Below are 20,445 nucleotides of genomic sequence, written 5' to 3' on the forward strand. Positions count from 1 at the left end.
AGCAATGTCTATGGGTTTTCAGAAGTGCTGTCCGCACACAGCATTTTTTTGTAGCTGCGTTTTTGTGGTGACCACAAAAACGCAGCATGTCAATTATTTCTGCGTTTTTCACTGCGTTTTTCACCCATTGAGTTCAATGAGATGTTAAACGCAAGGGGTGGGCAGTATAGTGACGTGTACAGGAAGAGGATTCCTTCTGTTGGTAAACACAGAAGCATGAATCCTCCCGGTACCGTCACCGCTGCTTCCACAACCCGCCCGGTGCCATGTCAGCTCCGTGCGGCGCCATGTCTGGGCGGGAGGTGGAGGCAGCGGCGAAAACAAAAGTGAACAGTAGAAAAAAAATAATGTCATATATACTCACCTGTCTGCAGGGTCCCGGTGCCATGCCCGCTCCTGTCCCGGTCCCGCCGCTCTGGCTGTGTGCAGTCTCCCCAGGGCACGTACGAAGCTTGCAGGACCTGGCGGTGGATCACCTGATGCAGTCACCTGACGCATCAGCTGATGGTAATTCTCGCGGTGTCGCCGGCTTTTTCGCGCCCGGCCGGCTATCAGCTGATCCTGCCGTCAGGAGACTTCATCAGCTGATTACCGGCAGCTGGTGCAGCGATGGGACAGGATCAGACTCTCATCCGATCGCTCCAGGAGCTGCCGGTAATCAGCACAGACGTGAGTATTTATTTGTTTATTTTTTTTTTTTTTTGCACCGATGCATCAGCTGATTGTATAATCGGCTTTTATACAATCAGCTGATGTGTGATGTGCTTCAGCCCCTAGAACCTGACACATCATCTGATCGCTTTGCCTTCCAGCAAACCGATCAGATGATATTGGATCCGGATTGGACGGCGCAGGACCCTGACCCAGGATTACTGCGGAGGGGGGTTCTTTATTTCAATAAAGATGGAGTCACTAATTGTGTTGTGTTTTATTTCTAATAAAAATATTTTTCTGTGTGTTGTGTTTTTTTTTTATCATTACTAGAAATTCATTGTGGCCATGTCTAATATTGGCGTGACACCATGAATTTCGGGCTTAGGGCCAGCTGATAATATACAGCTAGCCCTAACTCCATTATTACCCAGCGAGCCACCCGCATCAGGGCAGCTGGAAGTGTTGGATACAGCGCCAGAAGATGGCGCTTCTATGAAAGCGCCATTTTCTGGGGTGGCTGCGGGACTGCAATTCACAGCGGGGGTGCCCAGAAAGCATGTGCACCCTGCACTGTGGATTCCAATCCCCAGCTGCCTAGCTGTACCCGGCTGGACTCAAAAATTGGGCGAAGATATATGTATCTATATATACAGTATATTAATATTGATTATGGCAAACAGAAAATATAAATATAATTAAATATATTAAACCTAAAAATCTGGATTAAACTGTAGGTCATTTCCTAATTAAAAATTTACTTTCATACAAGTTTGGGGATATAAATGTTGGCAAGTACGATTTCCACTTTTATTTTTTAAATTGTCCTTTTATAAGAACATTTTAGCAAAGTTGCTTTTGGGATTTACGAAGTAGAACAGAGAAATACATCAGCATACCTATTGCTAAAGTCATGGCTTTGAGCTTGTCTCGAACAAGCTTCACTACCATGCTCTTCTGGAGGGGAGTAGAACGACAGCAGAGAACAGAACGACATTTTTGAGCCAGTGAAATAAATTTATCCGATTGACTTGGGTCTAGTGCAAAGGCTAGTGTTTTGCCATCAATAACAAGTCCAAGATTAGGGCTTTTTGTAGATGAAGGTGATGAAAAACCAAAGTCAGCATTCCATGTAGATCGTTCCTTTGAGTCATTTGGAATCTTGGACTCCACATAGAGCAAACACTGGTCAAGCAAAGCAGCACAAGCGTCCTACAGAAAAAAAAAAAACCAAAGGGTCAGTATTTTACAGTGAGATATTAAGATTAAACAACTCATTTTGAAGATTACACATGGAGGACAAAGAGATCCTGAGGCATTGATGTAATGTAAGGTTTATGAGTATAACCAAATGCATTTTAGAGTTTAGGTTTAGGGACTTACAAAGCAATTACATGTTTTTTTGGGTGGCAAGACTCACTGGGCCATCTTATTGGAATACCATGGCCATACAAACCAATCATAGGATTTATTGTAGTTAAAAGAAATTTCCTGCTGGCACTTATATTACATAAAGACAAACAGAGATCAGCCATGATAAACTATAATTAATAGACGTTTGAAAAGCGTTGGTTATATATTTATATGGAAATTTATACTTCTATATACATATGTCCTTTAATAAATATGGAATATTAACTTTATCAGCTGGTGCTGGATTACATCAAAGTTTTTCTTTTTTTTCGTAGCTACCTGAGAACCGGATTGGAGTATATACAGTGGATCACATATTACGCATAACACAAAACTATTTCATGGAAGGGCTGAGCTAATTCCTTTTTAAATTTATTTAATTTTATCTACAGATTATCCATAACATTAAAATGACTATCTGATCACCTCACATAGGATGCCAGGGATCAGTTTGTTCTGAAAGTGCATAAATACGGGACAAGGACAGAAACTGACAAGTGGACTTTATGAATCAAAACTGTAGTAGACATGCTGATGACATATGCTTTAATACACCCTAATAGATCTGTGGAATCCATGACCCGATCGGTCACAATCACAGTAGCACAATGGACAGGCCGACAAAATTGACAGGTGTTTTTTAGGCTAGAGTGGTTTTATTGTTGTGGGTGGGCCTCTTGTGGAGATACCAAATAGGTTTTCTTTTAATCTCTATTTTAAGCCTGTCACCTTGGAAAGCACTATTTACTTACAGATATAGAGTTAACCTACATGCAATTAAAATTGCCTAATGCCCCCATCACATTTAACGACTTACCAGCGATCCCAAAAACGATGTGACCTGATAAGGATTGCTGGTAAGTCGCTAGGAGGTCGCTGGCGAGATGTCACACAGTCAGATCTTACCAACGACGCAGTACCGATCAGCGACCTGTATAACAATCTCGGCGGGCGTTGGGACTGTGTTAGGATGTCGTTGGTAGGCGTCAAACACAGCGATGCATCCGCCTTTGAAGAAAATGGTCCCAGCCATTCAGCAACGACTAGCGATGTCACAGCAGGGGCCTGATCGCTGGTAGGTGTCACACATAACGAGATCGCTGCTGTGTCACGAAAACGACGTAGCAACAATCTCGTTAGTGATCTCGTTGTGTGTGACGGGGCCTTTAGTAAAAGTGAGGATACCAGTAAAAAATTAACTTATTTCCTCCGCAGAACCGCCTAGATTTCAGTCATGGGGACATCTATGAAAAGGCTTCAGTCACAGCTCACTATACTGTGAACAGCGGTTATAAGACTCTGGCTCTTTGACTGACAGCTTGCACTACACAGATGCGCTGCACATGGGCTGTACAGTATAGTGAGCAATGCTGTGTGCAGTGACTGTAATCGCTCTTTGCACCATCTGCAGATTAACCCCTTCACGACCGTGGGCAGTAAAATTACGTCCTATTTTAATGTAACTTAACGACCAGGGACGTAATTTTACGGCCTAAAGTTCATTTGATTGCCGTGGCCATAGCAACGGCTTTCAAATGATGTCCCCTGCTGTTTCTTACAGCAGGGGACCTTTGCTTGACCCCAGGGGGGGTGGCATCGCCACCCCCCATCGACGATCGATGTGTTTGGCTGTTCAAATCTGAACCGCCAACCACATCGTTCGCACTAATTACGGCAAAAATAATACCTGAATTAGTGCGATACTGTGAGATCCGGCTATGAGGGGCTGAATCAGCTTCACCACATCATAGCCGGAGCTCTAACATGTCGCCCCCAGCCCCTGCAGCACTGATTGGAGCGATTGTGCTATGACGAGCAATCGCTCCAATCAGTGTGCAGTGGGGCGGTCTGATCTGCAGGTGGCCGCCCTCCCCAGGCCTGTGCTGGTCTTGGGAGCCTCCCCCAACATGTCTGCAGCGTGCACTGGCTGGTACTTGTGGTACCACGCCATCGCTGCTGCTGCCGCTGAGGTCACCCCTCCTGCTGCACGTGAGTACTGTGCTCACCTTGCAGCCCGTGCGCGCTCCCGTGATGCCCCTGCCCGTGCCCCCCTGCGATCTACCCCCCCGACATCCCGATCTGCACCCCCTGCGATCTGACTGCCTCCCCCATCTATTCTGCTTCTGCGGCTCCTTCTCCGGTATCCCCCTCCCCCTCTGCTCTCCCCCGACGTCCTTTTACCCGTCTTCACCGGGTCGTCCGAGGTCTACACTGGCCAGATCACATCTGCCTCCATCGCTGGGTCCTTCCTGGGTATTCTGCAGAGCTGTCCAACATCCTGCCTGCTGCTCCTGTAAAGCCGTCCAAATGCCTAATGCCCAAACATTTGATTTCCACCACATATGAGGTATCTGCGTACTCAGGAGAAAATGCACAATACATTTTATGGTGCATTTTTTCCCAGATACCCTTCTGAAAAAAAAGCTACCTAGTTGAAGCAACAGTTTTGTGGTAAAAAATGTTTTTTTTCTTTTCACGGCTCAACGTTATAAACTTCTGTGAAGCCCCAAGAGGTTCAAAGTGCTCAACAAACATCTAGAAAAATTATTTGAGGGCTCTAGTTTCCAAAAAGGGGTCAGTTGTGCGGGAGCTCCATTGTTTAGGCACCTCAGGGGGTCTTCAAACCCGACATGGCGTCCGCTAATGAGTCCAGCTAATTTTGTGTTCAAAAATTCAAATGGCGCTCCTTCTCTTTCGACCTCTGCCGTGCACCCAAACAATTGATTTTTACCACATATGGGGTATCAGCGTACTCAGGAGAAAATGCACAATAAATTGTAGGGTGCACTTTCTCTTTTCTCCCTTGTGAAAATGAAAATGTTATGGCTAAAGTAACATTTTTATGTTAAAGTAAAATTTTCATTTTTTCCTTCCACATTGCTTTAGTTCCTGTGAAGCACCTAAAGGGTTAATAAACTTCTTGGATGTGGTTTTGAGCAGTGTGAGGGGTGATGTTTTTAGAATGGGGTCACTTTTGGGTATTTTCTGTCACCTAGGCCTCTCAAAGTCACTTCAAATGTGATGTGGTCCCTAAAAAAATAATTTTGTAAATTTTGTTGGAAAAATGAGAAAATTGCTGATGAACTTTGACCCCTTCTAACTTCCTAACGTAAAAAAAATGTGTTTCGAAAATTGCGCTGATGTAAAGTAGACATGTGGGAAATGTTATTTAGTAACTATTTTGTGTGACATATCTCAGATTTATGGGCATAAATTTTCAAAGTTTGAAAATTGCGAAATTTTCAAAATTTCCGCAAAATTCCCGAAATGTTCACAAATAAACGCAAAAAATATCGGCCTAAATTTACCACTGACATGAAGTACAATATGTCACGAAAAAACAATGTCAGAATCGCCAGGATCCGTTGAAGCGTTCCAGAGTTATAACCTGTTAAAGTCACACTGGTCAGAATTGCAAAAAATGGCCCGGTCATTAGGGTGTTTTAGTGGCCGGGGGTGAAGGGGTTAATCTTATACTTGCAGATAAATAGCATTTTCAAGGAGACAGGTTCCCTTTAAATAGGGCAAAATGGTGGAGATTCAAATGTTATATTTTTTTTACTTTAATACCTTTTAGGGGTCCAATCGCATGCACTATGTGTTTTAGTAACACAGTATTGCAGTATATAGTAAAAATCATGTTTTCCTATGAACACCCAAGCCATGCTTTTTAAACGCTAAGGCTAACTGCGCACAGTGCGTTTTTTTGGGTGCATTTTTGGGCTCAAAACTGCATGATTTTGCTTCCCCAGCATAGTCACTGAGTTTTCATTTTTGATGTGCGCACACAACTTTTTATTTTAAGGTGCGTTTTTGAGCTTGAAAAAAAAAAAAAAAAAAAAAAGAAGAAAGACGTGTCAATTCTTTCCTGCATTTTCCCCTCATGCAATGCATTGGAAAAACGCAGAGATCAAAAACGCACCAAAACGCGGTAAAAACGCATGCATTTTTGCCGTAGGTGCATTTTTATGCATTTTTAGTGGCCAAAAACGCACAAAAACGCAGCGTCAAAAGAACGCAGTGTGAGCACATAGCCTAACAGTGACATTTATGGCAGTAACAGGAGTGTGCACAGCTCGGCTCCAGATCTGTTTTTAGATGCAGATCCTGGCTGTTAGGCTATGTCCACACTTTCCGTTTCAGCTGCTATTTAGGTCCATTCTGAACTGCAGCGTTTTCATGCCAAAATGCATGCTTTTTGATTTTCCAGCAAAGTCTAATGAAAATGGGGATTTCTATCTTCGCACTTTGTGTTTCCAAACGCAGCGTTTAATTTGCATAATTTGTGTCAAAAAAACATGCGTTCAAAGAAGCAGAATGACAATTGTTTTTGCCATTTGGGCTGCGTTTTGCTAACATTGAAGTCAATGAGATGTAGCAAAAAGCAACCAACATCAAAATTCCAGCGTTTTACCTGCTTTTTAGCTGCAGAAACAATGCGTTTTGGACTTCAAAAACGCATGCTTTTCTGACATCAAAATAATGGAATAATATGTCCCTTTACACACACATAGTCCGACAATTAAAATAAAGAAAATTATTTAATTATTGATAAATAAATATAACTATTTTCGTTATGATTTAAATAATTTTTTTTCTCCCTTTTTTCATAGTGTTCATATGTTAAAACTTTATTTTGTTGTGTGTGTTCAAAACGCATCTGACTTTAGGCAATGAAAAAGCGCTAAAAAACACAGATAAAACGTGGTCAATACGCAAGCGTATTTACCGCGTTTTGATGGTCAAAAGCAACTTTGGCAATAGCAATTTCTGCCAAAATATACGTTCTGAGCTGCATCTAGGACGACGCAAAGTGCGCACATAGCCTTAGGGTGTCACACTATTAGGCATTATCTGTCTCTTCAGCTTTTCTTTGTGTGTGTTTGTATTTGTGCGACCGTGTACTCCATGCTAATATGTGAGTGGTGCCTGTGTTAAAGAGGAACCTGCCATGAATGCAGTTTTCATGAATGGGTGCACTATGTCTGTGAAATCGATAGATTGTACATGTCATAGTAAAATACAGATGAATTCTAAGATCCAAGATTTTCCAGCAGAACAGACACAGAACTTTACACCTCCACTGGTGTGCCTAAAGGTACGGTCACACATAACGAGATCGCTAGCGAGATCGCAGATGAGTCACTGTTTGGTGACGCAGTAGCGATCTCGTTATGTGTGACACCTACCAGCGATCAGGCCCCTGCGGTGAGATCGCTAATCGTTGCAGAATGGTCCAGGCCATTTTCTTCAAAGGCGATGTCCTGCTGGGCAGGACACATCCCTATGTTTGACACTGTGTGACAGGGTCACAGTGACTGCTGAGATCGTTATACAGGTCGCTACTGCGACCTGTATTGTTCCTGCATCGCTGGTAAGATCTCACTGTGTGACATCTCACCTGCGACCTCCCAGCGACTTACCTGCGATCCCTATCAGGTCGCATCGTTTTCGGGATCGCTGGTAAGTCGTTGTGTGTGACTGGGCCTTTATTCCCAAAGCACTTGGTGGTGCCAACCCTTCCAGGGTATAAGCGCCTAACATGCTGAAATAGCTCTTTTGGTTCAGTTTTTAAGTTAATGTATCCATTGTAGGCATTTTTGGTGGTCAATCGTGATCTGCATGGGCAGTATGATCCATCTGCAATGGTGCAGCTTTCGTTACCAGACACATTCTATGGTAGTACTAGTGATTGAGGCGATATCAGGACCAGAATCTAAGGGCCAGTCCAGCCAGAGATGGTAGTGTGGCTTAGTGTAGTGCCACCCAATCTAGCATGATGGAGCAATTATCTCCATGCTGTAGTAAATGCGACAGCACCACACCCTACTTAAACCTCAAGCAACCTGCTGGGAGATATTTGCTGGTCAAAAGCAACTTTGGCAAAAGCAATTTCTGCCAAAATATGCGTTTTGAACTGGAACTAAGACGACGCAAAGTGCGCACATAGCCTAAGGTGGGCTTTGCACACTCAGATATCGCAGGTGCGATATCGATGGGGTCAAATCGAAAGTGACGCCCATCCGGCGTCGCAGTCGATATCGTAGTGTGTAAATCCTTTATGATACGATTAACAAGCGCAAAAGCGTCGTAATCATATCATCGGTGTAGGGTCCAACATTTCTATAATGCCGCTGCGCAGTGACGGTACGATGTTGTTCCTCGCTCCTGCGGCAGCACACATCACTGTGTGTGAAGCCGCAGGAGCGAGGAATATCTCCTACCTGCGTCACCGAGGCTCACGCCGGCTATGCGGAAGGAAGGAGGTGGGCAGGATGTTTACGTCCCGCTCATCTCCGCCCCTCCGCTTCTATTAGCCGCCCCTGCCGTGTGACGTCGCTGTGACGCCGTACGACCCGCCCCCTTAGGAAGGAGGCGGGTCGCCGGCCAGAGCGGCGTCGCAGGGCAGGTGAGTGCATGTGAAGCTGCCGTAGAGATAATGTTCGCTACGGCAGCGATCACAAGATATCGCTGCTGCGACGGGGGCGGGGACTATCGCGCTCGGCATCGCAAGCATCGTCTTGCGATGTCGCAGCATGCAAAGTACCCCTTAGGCTGGGTTCATACAACCATATTTCCTCCATCCAACTAAAAAAAAAAAATCTGATTATGCTAATAAGACACTTAATCAGAAGTTAATCAGAGTGGGATGAGTTTTTCTCGGCTGTGGAGAAAAAGAATTCTCCATCTTCTCCATCCTGTAAAATTTGAGTACAGTCCAAAATCGAGGATCATTATCATCATTAATAGTTAAAATTACAATGAGCTTGTAAAAACATGCAACTATGAAATTCACTTGTTATTAAAAACGTATTCTCAAGAACAGAGATATTTTTTAATTTGGTTATTGGTGAGCTCTTTTCTATAGAGACTGTAATCACTGCATAGAAGCTGGCAGGAATGTTGGCTCAGGTCGGCCTTCAATGCCCCTGCATTTTTTTACAATTATGGGAATTACAGATGGTGGGTGATGAAAACCACTATAGCCTACAAGCAAAGACTTCATATAAATACTAGCCCTGATAACAAAATGAAATCAAAATACATGTAAAACGGAAATGAAAATTTTGTTAGTTTTAAAATCAGGGAATACTCCAAGGCTGGTGGAGAAAATACAATATAAAGATCACCAGCAATGATCTTTTTCAGAGGGCCGTGCACCCTTGGATCTGCGTTGTCAGCGATTTCTAAGTCACCTTCTCCAGTTCACCCTTGTTACTGCATTACCTGCATTTATGCTCTAACCTAGGCTACTTTATATTGTGGTTTCCTCTACATATTTGCTTTTGTATTGCACTTTTACTAGACCTAATGTTTGTATATTTCCTTTGATGGCAAGTTGTAGCTGGATCCTAATTAATGTATAATGTTTTAGAAGAGGGGGACAGTCAGGCTATGAGACATTCCACTGTGCAATGATTTGAAATTACTTTAAAAACATTTAAAAATCACCAAAAATACTCCATTAGGTTTGCTGCACCAGTTTGTGAATAAACCTTGTATCCTGTTTAATCAGATTATGCCTGAGGCCTTTGAATACATTTTTGTATTACTTATTAAGGCTATGTGTGCACTTTGTGTTTCCACCTGCTTTTCAGCTGCTTTTTAGGTCCGTTTTTAACTGCAGCGTTTTCATGCCAAAATGCATGCGTTTTGATTTTCCTGCAAAGCCTATGGAAATTGTGGATTTCCTGACCGCACTTTGAGTTTCCAAACGCTGCGTTTAATTTGCATAATTTGTGGCAAAAACCATGCATTCAAAGAAGCAGCATGTCAATTGTTCTTGCCATTTCTGCAGCGTTTTGCTAACATTGAAGTCAATGAGAAGTTGTAAAAAGCAAGCAACATCAAAATTCTGGCGTTTTACCTGCTTTTTAGCTGCAGAAACAATGTGTTTTGGACTACATAAACGCATGCTTTTCTGACATCAAAATAATGGAATAATATGTCCCTTTACACACACACATAGTCCGACAATTAAATTAAAGAAAATTATTTAATTATTGATAATTTTGGCAAAAATATTATAAAACCGCTATAATTTCATTAAGTATAACTATTTTCGTTATGATTTTAATAATTATATGTCTTCTTTTTTTTCCCCTTTAAGGGTATGTGCGCACGTTGCCTTTTACCTGCTTTTTACCTGCTTTTTTGCTGCTTTTTCTTCTGCGCTGTTTAATGCCAAAATGGATGTGTTCTTCTATTCAAGCAAAGTCTATGGGAATTTGGGTTTCTTGTTCACACTATGTTGTTCAAAATGCTGCCTTTTTGTGGAGGAACTTTGGTCAAAAACTCAGCTTTGCAGTGCAAAACCCAAATGGCAAAAACAATTGACATGTTGCTTCTTTGAAAAGCTGAGTTTTTGACCAAAGTTCTGCCACAAAAAGGCAGCATTTTGAACAACATAGTGTGAACAAGAAACCCAAATTCCCATAGACTTTGCTTGAATAGAAGAACACATCCATTTTGGCATTAAACAGCGCAGAAGAAAAAGCAGCAAAAAAGCAGGTAAAAAGCAACGTGCGCACATACCCTAATAGTGTTTATATGTTAAAACTTTATTTTGTTGTGTCTTTGTGTTCAAAACGCATCTGACTGTAGGCAATGAAAAAGCAAGTAAAAAGCAGCTAAAACGTGGTACATACGCACGCATATTTACTGTGTTTTGATGGTCAAAAGCAACTTTGACAAAACCAATTTCTGCCAAAATATGCGTTCTGAACTGCAACTAGCACGACGCAAAGTGCACACATAACCTTAGGCGGGCTTTGCATGTTGCGACATCGCAAGCCGAGGCTGCGATGTCGCACGCGTTAGTCCCCGCCCCCGTCGCAGGTACGATATCTTGTGATAGCTGGCGTAGCGAAAATTATCGCTACGCCAGCTTCACATGCACTCACCTGCCCTGCGACCGTCGCTCTGGCCGGCGACCCGCCTCCTTCCTAAGGGGGCGGGTCGTGCGGCGTCACAGCGACGTCACACGGCAGGCGGCCAATAGCAGTAGAGATGAGCAGGATGTAAACATCCCGCCCACCTCCTTCCTTCCGTATAGTCGCCGGCGGCAGGTAAGGAGATGTTCCTCGCTCCTGCGGCTTCATACACAGCGATGTGTGCTGCCGCAGGAACAAGGAACAGCATCGTATCTGTCGCGGCAGCGTAATTATGAAAAAGTCGGAGCCTGCACCGATGATACGATAACGACGCATTTGCGCACGTTAATCGTATCATCTAGGATTTACACACAATGATGTCGAAAGTGACGCCGGATGTGCGTCACTTTCGATTTGACCCCACTGACATTGCACGTGCGATGTTGCAACGTGCAAAGCCGCCCTTAGGGTGTCACACTATTAGGCATTATCTGTCTCTTCAGCTTTTCTTTGTGTGTGTTTGTATTTGTGCGACTGTGTACCCCATGCTAATATGTGAGTGGTGCCTGTGTTAAAGAGGAACCTGCCATGAATGCAGTTTTCATGAATGGGTGCACTATGTCTGTGAAATCGATAGATTGTACATATCATAGTAAAATACAGATGAATTCTAAGATCCAAGATTTTCCAGCAGAACAGACACAGAACTTTACACCTCCACTGGTGTGCCTTATTCCCAAAGCACTTGGTGGTGCCATCCATTCCAGGGTATAAGCGCCTAACATGCTGAAATAGCTCTTTTGGTTCAGTTTTCAAGTTAATGTATCCATTGTAGGCATTTTTGGTGGTCAATCGTGATGTACATGGGCAGTATGATCCATCTGCAATGGTGTCACCAGACACATTCTGTGGTAGTACTGGTGAACGAGGCGATATCAGGACCAGAATCGAACGGCCAGTCCAGCCAGAGATGGTAGTGTGGCTTAGTGTAGTGCCACCCAATCTAGCATGATGGAGCAATTATCTCCATGCTGTAGTAAATGCAACAGCACCACACCCTACTTAAACCTCAAGCAACCTGCTGGGAGATATTTGCTATTGTTTACTCCTCTTATTCAACCCGTTTGATTGCAGTTTCTTGCCTTGGTCCATGCTTATTCGATCACTTTGCCTGAGGAGTCTGTTCCTGACCTCCTGAAATTGACAACTTACTGACCACCCCTCTGCCAGTTGTCCCTCTGTGGACTCAGTCCAGGGGTCCTTGTGCAAGTTCGGATCCCTGTATAGGGGTAAAGGCCAGTACACCCTCTGGGATCTGTTAGGCTATGTGCCCACGTAGCATATTTTCATGCAGTTACGCTGCGTTCTGCACCGCAGCGTAACTGCATGCGTCCTGCGTCCCCTGCACAATCTATGAAGATTGTGCCTAATCCATGCCCACGTTGCGTATTAGAATGCAGCGCTTCGGCTACTGCCGAAGCGCTGTGTTCTAAAAAGCAACATGTACCTTCTTTCGTGCGCTCTGCATGCTGTCTCCATTATGTCTATAGGGAGAGGCAGCATCCAGAGCGCACGAATTCTGCAGTCAGCAGTTTCAGAACGGAGCTTTTCAGCTGCACTCTGAAGCGCACATGCAGTGACATTATGCTGCGGGGCAGAGTGCACACACGTGGGCACATAGCCTTAGATATAGTGGCTAAGGCTGGGGCCACACGGGGACTACTGCGATCCCCTTGCATGAGACTCGGCTCGTGCTGGCAGTACAGCAGAGCCGAGTGTCATGCTTGTGTCCTTGCAACTGAGGTCCGTTCGTGCGAGCAGACCTCAGCTGCGGGGGGCGGGCCGGCACTCAGGAGGGGAGGGAGGGATTTCTCTCCCTCTCGCCTGTGTAGCCGGCTATAGCCATTCTCGCACTGCACTGGCAGTACACCGGTGTACCGCGAGTGCAGTGCGATTTTTCTCTCGCCCCATTCACTTGAATGGGTGCGAGAGAAAGAGTCTCAGCTTACAATCGCAGCATGCTGCGATTGTTTTCTCGGTCCGATTAGGGCTGAGAAAATAATCGCTCATGTGTGCTGACACACAGGCTAGAATTGGTCCGAGGGGAATGCGATGTTTTATCGCACTCCACTCGCACCGATTTTCTCGCCGTGTGGCTTAGGCCTAATGCATAGCCTGTTCTTGGAAGCCATATTAAAAGCTGCCAGCCTTTCACTGATGGTGCTACCAGACACAATGCAAGCTGAAATGGACTACTTTTATGGGCAGTATTTTGAGTGTTACAATTTAGATTTGTAGAACTGTATTCACCAGCACTGCTGTGGGGCATGATTATACTAGTAATGCCCTAAACTATGGGTACTAGTGCATTACATAACATTTTATAATACTCATTGCCCATGAAGTAGCATGAATGTTCAAAATGTGTTGGGAAACATCAGCAAAGAGGATGAAATCCTTCTAAATATCCAGCATGACACCAATCTGTAACATTGTTTATCTAAGAATGATATTACACATTTTAGACTCCTAAAACTCTTTGCTACGCTCTGAGGGTTGCAGATCAATATGGTTTAACTGCTGCAAAAGTTACAAGACTAAACTGAGCATAAAACACAATGAAATTATTATTTCCATATGATTTGCTAGAAGTGGGCACTCCCCCAACTGCTAATGCTAGAAAATAATCAGCAATTTCTATGCATGATCTTTAAGCACAAAGAACATATATCACATTTTTGTACGTCTGCAGCATTCATTCCTTGGATTGAAACTGTTGAGATTGCGAATAATAAGATCAGTAATTAATTAAAAAGGAAATGAGCTTTTATTGACCACTGACAGAAGTACAATTTCAGCTTTATAGCGGTTCATAGTGTAGATTCACCTTTTACTGAACCTTCGCTTTGCCTATTAGGTAGGACACTAAAGCTAGACATTTCCTAACAAGTACACGATCTCCGAAACAGACCCTTCTTCAAGAGGGATATATAAAGGATTCACCCCTAAATAAAATTGCCGGCAAGACAGTCTGGGTTACAAATATCAATGATACTAATATATACACACCATGTCTGCATTATTTACACCTTTGAGGAATAGAACTTAACCCCTTCACCCCCGGCCACTAAAACACCCTAATGACCGGGCCATTTTTTGCAATTCTGACCAGTGTCACTTTGACAGGTTATAACTCTGGAACGCTTCAACGGATCCTGGCGATTCTGAGATTGTTTTTTCGTGACATATTGTACTTCATGTCAGTGGTAAATTTAGGCCGATATTTTTTGCGTTTATTTGTGAAAATTTAGGAAATTTGGCGAAAATTTTGAAAATTTCGCAATTTTCAAACTTTGAAAATTTATGCCCATAAATCTGAGAGATATGTCACACAAAATAGTTACTAAATAACATTTCCCACTTGTCTACTTTATATCAGCGCAATTTTCGAAACAAATTTTTTTTCCGTTAGGAAGTTAGAAGGGGTCAAAGGTCATCAGCAATTTCTCATTTTTACAACAAAATTTACAAAATAATTTTTTTTAGGGACCACATTACATTTGAGGTGACTTTGAGAGGCCTAGGTGACAGAAAATACCCAAAAGTGACCCCATTCTAAAAACTACACCCCTCACACTGCTCAAAACCACATCCAATAAGTTTATTAACCCTTTAGGTGCTTCACAGGAACCAAAGCAATGTGGAAGGAAAAAATGAAAATTTTACTTTTTAACACAAAAATGTTACTTTAGCCATAATATTTTCATTTTTACAAGGGAGAAAAGAGAAAGTACACAATACAATTTATTGTGCATATTCTCCTGAGTACGCTGATACCCCATATGTGGTAAAAATCAATTGTTTGGGCGCACGGCAGAGCTCGGAAGGGAAGGAGCGCCATTTGAATTTTTGAACGCAAAATTAGCTGCACTCATTAGCGGACGCCATGTCGGGTTTGAAGACCCCCTGAGGTGCCTAACCAATGGAGCTCCCCCACAAGTGACCCCATTTTGGAAACTAGAGCCCTCAAATAATTTTTCTAGATGTTTGTTGAGCACTTTGAACCCCTGGGGGCTTCACAGAAGTTTATAGCGTTGAGCCGTGAAAAGAAAAAAAAATTTTTTTTACCACAAAACGGTTGCTTCAACTAGGTAGCTTTTTTTTCACAAGGCTAACAGGAAAAAATGCACCATAAAATGTATTGTGCATTTTCTCCTGAGTACGCAGATACCTCATATGTGGTGGAAATCAAATGTTTGGACACACAGCAGTGCTCGGAAGGCAAGTAGCGCCATTTGAATTTTTGAGTGCAAAATTAGCTGCACCTGTTAGCGGATGCCATGTCGGGTTTGAAGACCCCCTGAGGTGCCTAAACAATGGAGCTCCCCCACAAGTGACCCCATTTTGGAAACTAGAGCCCTCAAATAATTGTTCTAGATGTTTGTTGAGCACTTTGAACCCCTGGGGGCTTCACAGAACTTTATAGCGTTGAGCCGTGAAAAGCAAAAAAATTTTTTTTACAACAAAACGGTTGCTTCAACTAGGTAGCTTTTTTTTTCACAAGGGTAACAGGAAAAAATGCACCATAAAATGTATTGTGCATTTTCTCCTGAGTACGCAGATACCTCATATGTGGTGGAAAGTAATTGTTTGGGCGCATGGCGGGGCTCAGAAGAGAAGGAGCGCCATTTGACTTTTCAAACGCACAGACGCAGTGCACTGATCGGCCGCTGCAGGACGCACGGTCGGATGCGATAAAAAAAAGCGTCGGGGATACGTAAAAAAAAAAAGTCACGCCTAAAATTGACCATGGATGCAGATACGTTATGTGCATCCCTGATCAGCGCTTGGCGGGATGCACGGACGGATGCGATACAAAAAGCGTCGCAAATACGGAAAAAAGTCACGCCAAAAATTGAGCAGGGATGCCGATCCGTTATCTGCATCCCTAATCAGCGCTCGGTGGGACGCACGGACGGATGCGATACAAAAAGCGTCGTGAATACGGAAAAAAGTCACGCCAAAAACTGACCACGGATGCAGATCCGTTATCTGCATCCCTGATCAGCGCTCGGCGGGACGCACGGACGGATGCGATACAAAAAGCGTCGTGAATACGGAAAAAAGTCACGCCAAAAATTGACCATGGATGCCGATCCGTTATGTGCATCCCTGATCAGCGCTCGGCGGGACGCACGGACGGATGCGATACAAAAAGCGTCGTGGATACGGAAAAAAAAGTCACGCCAAAAATTGACCATGGATGCCGATCCGTTATGTGCATCCCTGATCAGCGCTTGGCGGGACGCACGGACGGATGCGATACAAAAAGCGTCGGGGATACGGAAAAAAAAGTCACGCCAAAAATTGAGCAGGGATGCCGATCCGTTATCTGCATCCCTGATCAGCGCTTGGCGGGACGCACGGACGGATGAGGTGTAAAAATGGACAGGGGATACGGGAAAAAAAAAAAGTTATACTCACAGTACCCAGAGGACTAGCAGGAGGATCACTGACCAGAAGAGCTGCAGAGGAACAGATGGCAGAGAGATGGACAGCTTTACAGGAGCAGCAGGCAGATCAGCAGAATGCCCAGGAAGGACCCAGCGATGGACGCAGATGTGATCAGGCCGGTGAAGACAGGGGGAGAGGGGGGGTGAGAGCAGAGGGGGGGGGAAAGAGGGGGAGAGGGGGGGGGGGGGTGAGAGCAGAGGGGGGGGAGAGCAGAGGGGGAGACCAGAGAGGGAGCTGCAGAGGCAGAATAGAGATAATGGGGGAGGCAGTCAGATCGCGGGGGGAGCAGATCGGGATGTCGGGGGGGAGGGGGGGGTTGGGGGGAGCAGATCGGGATGTCGGGGGGGGCAGATCGCGGGGGGGGCACGGCAGGGGCTATCACGGCAGCACGCAGGGGCACCACGGGAGCTGCAAAGTGAGCACAGTACTCACGTGCAGCAGCGGTGACCTCAGCTACGGCGGCGGCAGCAGAAGCGGTGGCGTGGTACCACAAGTACCACGCTGCAGACATGTTGGGGGAGGGCTCGCAGGCCAGCACAGGCCTGGGGAGGGCGGCCACCGGCAGATCAGACCGCCCCACTGCACACTGATTGGAGCGATTGCGCGTCATAGCACGATCGCTCCAATCAGTGCTGCAGGGGCTGGGGGCGGCATGTTTGAGGTCCACCTATGATATGCTGCAGCAGCTGCGGCATCTCATAGCTGGATCTCACAGGATCGCACTAATTCGGGCATTATTTTTGCCGAAATTAGTGCGATCGATGTGGTTGGCGGTTCAGATTTGAACAGCCAATCACGTCGATAGGGGGTGGCGATGCCGCCCCCCCTGGGGTCAAGCAAAGGTCCCCTGCTGTAAGAAACAGCAGGGGACATCATTTGAAAGCCGTTGCTATGGCCACGGCAATCAAATGAAGTTTAGGCAGTAAAATTACGTCCCTGGTCGTTAAGTCACGTTAAAATAGGACGTAATTTTACTGCCCGCGGTCGTGAAGGGGTTAAAGGAGTTGTCCGACATAAACTCAAAAATTTTTGTTAAGCTAATCTGTGCTGTATTGTCATATAAATCACCCCTATATTGTTATTTTTTGTTTTCTAACTTTTGTTCCTCTTGAATTCACCCTTTATTCTCTGCAGCTCCTTGTTTACATTTAGCTCTAGCAAACTGACCACTTCCTGTGCCACACCTCCCAGTCAGAGCTGGCACCGCCCGGCCTCAGTGTCCAGCCCTACCCCAGTGTCCAGCCTCGCCCCCTGCCCGCCCCCTGCACACATTCCCTGTCAGTATTTAGCCTCTGCACTGACCTGTTATCACTACAGCATTGCAAATAACAGCCCCACATCGGGCTCTGCACCGCACACATATGGCTCTGCACCGCACGCGCACACATATAGCTCTGCACCGCACACATATGGCTCTGCACCGCACACGCACACATAAAGCTCTGCACCGCACGCGCACACATATGGCTCTGAACCACATGCGCACACATATGGCTCTGCACCGCACACATATGGCTCTGCACCGCACACGCACACATATCGCTCTGCACCGCACACATATGGCTCTGCACCGCACGCGCACACATCTGGCTCTGCACCGCACACGCACATATATCGCTCTGCACCGCACACATATGGCTCTGCACCGCACGCGCACACATCTGGCTCTGCACCGCACGCGCACACATATGGCTCTGCACCGCATGCGCACAGACAGGGCTCTGCACCGCCACGCGCACAGACAGGGCTCTGATCCGACCCGACCCCCCCATCACCCATCCCCATAGGGAACACATGTAGGGAGTGCATCCTCACCCGTCCTCGGTACCCGCCGCTCCTGCACGTTCGCGTGCTGTCTGTGCTCTGGCCATATCAGCACAGTAGTGACGTCACCGCTGTGCTGAAGAGAGCACAGACAGCCGGGCAGTGATGAGAAGCTGCGCTCCTTCTCATCAGCACTTTTAAATGTACCGGCATCTGTGATCTGCGATGCCGGTACATTTGAATGTGCGATCCTGAGCAGGGGCCCGGTGCTGGCGCTGACACCACGGCAGCCGCCGCCAGGCCCCGCCCCCAGGTCACGGACCTCACTGCAGTGCAGGAACTGCAGGGGGAGGTTGTGGGGAGGAGTAAGGGTGCGGGGGAATGTGTGGCAGGGTGCAGGGAAGGGGGCGACTCCACGTACTGTACCCGCCCAGCAGGGAGGCGACATGCTGTTCCACATTTGCATGTCAACATGGCCCTGCCCATGTTGACATGAAATGACCGGAAGCAGCAAAATCGCGGCAGGAAGGTCACATGACCACTCTGAGCCGGGGGAGAGGGGCTGACAGCAGGGCAGGTAAGTGGTCTCTATCTACTTACCTGTCCCAATGTAGCCCAATAGGGTAATAAAAAAAAAGTGAAAAGAAGCCGGATAACCCCTTTAAGTAGCTGCATGAAACTTTTTTGTGCAAAAAACAAATTGTACATTATTTAGGTGCAGATTTGGTATAAATTAGGTTTACAGCTGATCTGTCACCAGATATGACAATGTAATATGCACACATTATTAAATTGATCTTTAAAGAAGTTGTCCAGTTACCAAAAATGATTTTTTTTTTTTCTGATAAATCTTGCTAATATGTGCCCCTCAACACATCTATTATGTTTTTTCAGCAAAATTACCTTTCATTGTGCACTAGCAGCACACGGTCATTGCTGGCTCCAGCTCTGATGGGGTTAATCTCTCCTCTGACTTCCTGTGTTCAGTTCCTACAAGTCCCAGAATTCTTTGTGGCTCTAGGGCGGTGTCTAGCTTATCTAACACACCCATTGTGTCTAATACACCCACTCTGCTCCCACCCAAACCCTCCTCCCTGCCTCTTCCCAGTGGACGTGCACTCAGAGAAATCACACAGACAGCAGCAGCTCTACACAGCCAGGGGAAGAAAGTGTGTGTGAGCGTATATACAGTGTATGTGTGTATACAGTGTGTGTGTGTATATATACAGTGTGTGTGCATATACAGTGTGTGTGTGAGTGTGTATGTGTGTGTGTATGTCATACTCACCTGTCTGCAGGGTCCGGGTATCATGCCCGCTTCCAGCCCCTGTCCCGGTCCCGCCGCTTCGGCTGTGTGCAGTCTCCCCGGGGCACGCACGAAGCTTGCAGGACCTGGCGGTGGATCACCTGATGCAGTCACCTGACGCATCAGCTGATCGATTCTCGTAGTCTCGCCGTCTTTTTCGCGCCCGGCCGGCTATCAGCTGATCTTGCCGTCAGGGGACTTCATCAGCTGATTACCAACAGCTCCTGCAGTGATGGGCCAGGATCAGACTCCCCTGCAGGAGCTGCTGGTAATCAGCACAGACGTGAGTATGTATTTATTTATTTATTTTTTTTTTTCTACTGATGCATCAGCTGATTGTATAATCGGCTTTTATACAATCAGCTGATGTGTGATGGGATTCAGGCACTTGATCCTGACACATCATCTGATCGCTTTGCCTTCCAGCAAACCGATCAGATGATATTGGATCCGGATTGGACGGCGCGGGACCCTAACCCAGGATTACTGCGGAGGGGGGTTTATTTCAATAAAGATGGAGTCGTCACTAATTGTGTTGTGTTTTATTTCTAATAAAAATATTTTTCTGTGTGTTGTGTTTTTTTTTCATCATTACTAGAAATTCATGGTGGCCATGTCTAATATTGGCGTGAAGCAAGCATTGTTGACCTTAGGGAGATCAACATATCCACTGCGGAGACACCATCACGTGTTTCTCAACGCAGTGATTCTAGAGCATTGCCCCCTGGGAAGTATGCAAATAAGAAAGCCGCGGAGACACCATCATGTGTTTCTCAACGCTGGCAGGAAACTAGCCAGGTCTTTCACCGGGAAGGAACAACCACGGGAAGGGCAGTCTCCAGTCAAGGAGACCACCTATACCAAACATGGTATCCATCCACAGACAGCCGTTTCGGGGTATTTGCCCCTCATCAGTGTGGAGTA

General features: G+C 45.6%; 1 protein-coding gene across 1 annotated transcript in view; it reads right to left on the reverse strand.

Moving 5' to 3' along the window:
- The window catches only part of ATP10A (ATPase phospholipid transporting 10A (putative)), a 292,107-nt gene that overhangs the window by 24,469 nt on the left and 247,193 nt on the right, over positions 1-20,445 (reverse strand). The window contains exon 14 of the mRNA XM_075336608.1: positions 1,551-1,863. Coding sequence (XP_075192723.1) covers positions 1,551-1,863 — 313 coding nt within the window. The remainder of the gene's footprint in view (positions 1-1,550; positions 1,864-20,445) is intronic.

This window comes from Anomaloglossus baeobatrachus, chromosome 2, assembly GCF_048569485.1.
Source record: "Anomaloglossus baeobatrachus isolate aAnoBae1 chromosome 2, aAnoBae1.hap1, whole genome shotgun sequence".
Classification (NCBI taxonomy): Eukaryota; Metazoa; Chordata; class Amphibia; order Anura; family Aromobatidae; genus Anomaloglossus; species Anomaloglossus baeobatrachus.